The sequence below is a fragment of the Penaeus monodon genome, chromosome 22 (assembly GCF_015228065.2).
Source record: "Penaeus monodon isolate SGIC_2016 chromosome 22, NSTDA_Pmon_1, whole genome shotgun sequence".
In the NCBI taxonomy this organism is placed as follows: Eukaryota; Metazoa; Arthropoda; class Malacostraca; order Decapoda; family Penaeidae; genus Penaeus; species Penaeus monodon.
In genome coordinates, this window is record NC_051407.1 from 33,367,130 (window position 1) to 33,368,351 (window position 1,222).

The 1,222-nt window shown below is 44.8% G+C and overlaps 1 protein-coding gene across 1 annotated transcript in view; it reads right to left on the reverse strand.

Moving 5' to 3' along the window:
- The window catches only part of LOC119587612 (glycine receptor subunit beta-type 4-like), a 35,794-nt gene extending 34,815 nt beyond the window's left edge, over positions 1-979 (reverse strand). Inside the window, exon 1 of the mRNA XM_037936320.1 lies at positions 793-979. Coding sequence (XP_037792248.1) covers positions 793-952 — 160 coding nt within the window. The 5' untranslated portion in view covers positions 953-979. The remainder of the gene's footprint in view (positions 1-792) is intronic.
- Positions 980-1,222: the final 243 nt, after the last annotated feature.

Below are 1,222 nucleotides of genomic sequence, written 5' to 3' on the forward strand. Positions count from 1 at the left end.
GTATCATAGTGACAATAAAAATAATTGCCATAACTCGTCGGGAGGAAACAGATCATGTAAAGGTACTGATAAGAGACAGATATAAATAATGAAAGCGAAGGGAAAACTGCATTCATATGACACCCTCAGGGAGACATAGAGCAGTATGGGGACTCTAAAACTGATAAAAGATAAAAGAAGAAAAGCAAAGTATGAATCTCGATGAGTAAAGGGTAGGCACCACACTTAACGCCTACGTGAAGATAGGGACCAGCATGGGGAATCCGGCTTCATAAGAATAACGGTGATAATACTAAGAAGAAGGGAGCCCAGGAATTTCAATAACAAAGTGAGCAGTCGACTGGCCCGGTGATTTGAAGGAGACGGCGTGCAGATATGATGCTCGGGCTAATAGGCAACATTATGATAGCCATGATCATAATAACAAAGTGAGAAAGCGACTTGCCCGACGATTTGGAGAAGACGGTGGGCAGCGGTGAAGCCCGGGATGAAAGATAACATCAAAATAAGTATAAAAAACAATAACGCAGTATGAAGGCGACTGACACGACGACTTGGAGGAGACGGCGAGTAGATGTGACCCCCAAGATAAAACTTTATAATAGCAATAATTACAAGAGCAAAGTAGGAAGGCGATTGACCCGGCGACTTGGAGGAGACGCGGTGAAATCAGAGATAACTTCATAATAACTTTAGGAACATAAATAAACAGAAAGCGACTGACCGGACGTCCGGCATAGCAATTACCACGTAATCACCATCATTAACAACGACAGACAGCAAGTGACTGACCCGACGACTTGGAGGAGACGGTGAGCAGCGTGGTGACGCCGAGCGTGGTCCTCCCCGGCACGGAGTCCACGTCCATCCAGAAGGACACCCACGAGATGACCACGATCAGCGTGGTGGGCAGGTAGCTCTGGACGAAGTGGAAGCCGATGGCGCGCCGCATGTGGAACTCCGCCACCAGACAGCTGTAATTACCTGTGCGGAGAAAGGCAGTGATATGCGTCAGAGTGTTGGATCGAACAGATAAAAGGATTCATAAAAAATGGGTTCTTTCTGTCAAAGCGCATAGCAGGAAATGCACGCACTGAATGGTATGAAAAAAGGGAACTTATACAAATAAAATATCTTTCGATCACTCCTTGTAAATCTTTTTATTCTGCACAACTTTCATTTTTTCGTTCTCCTTTGCTTACATATTTCTCATTCTTTTCCA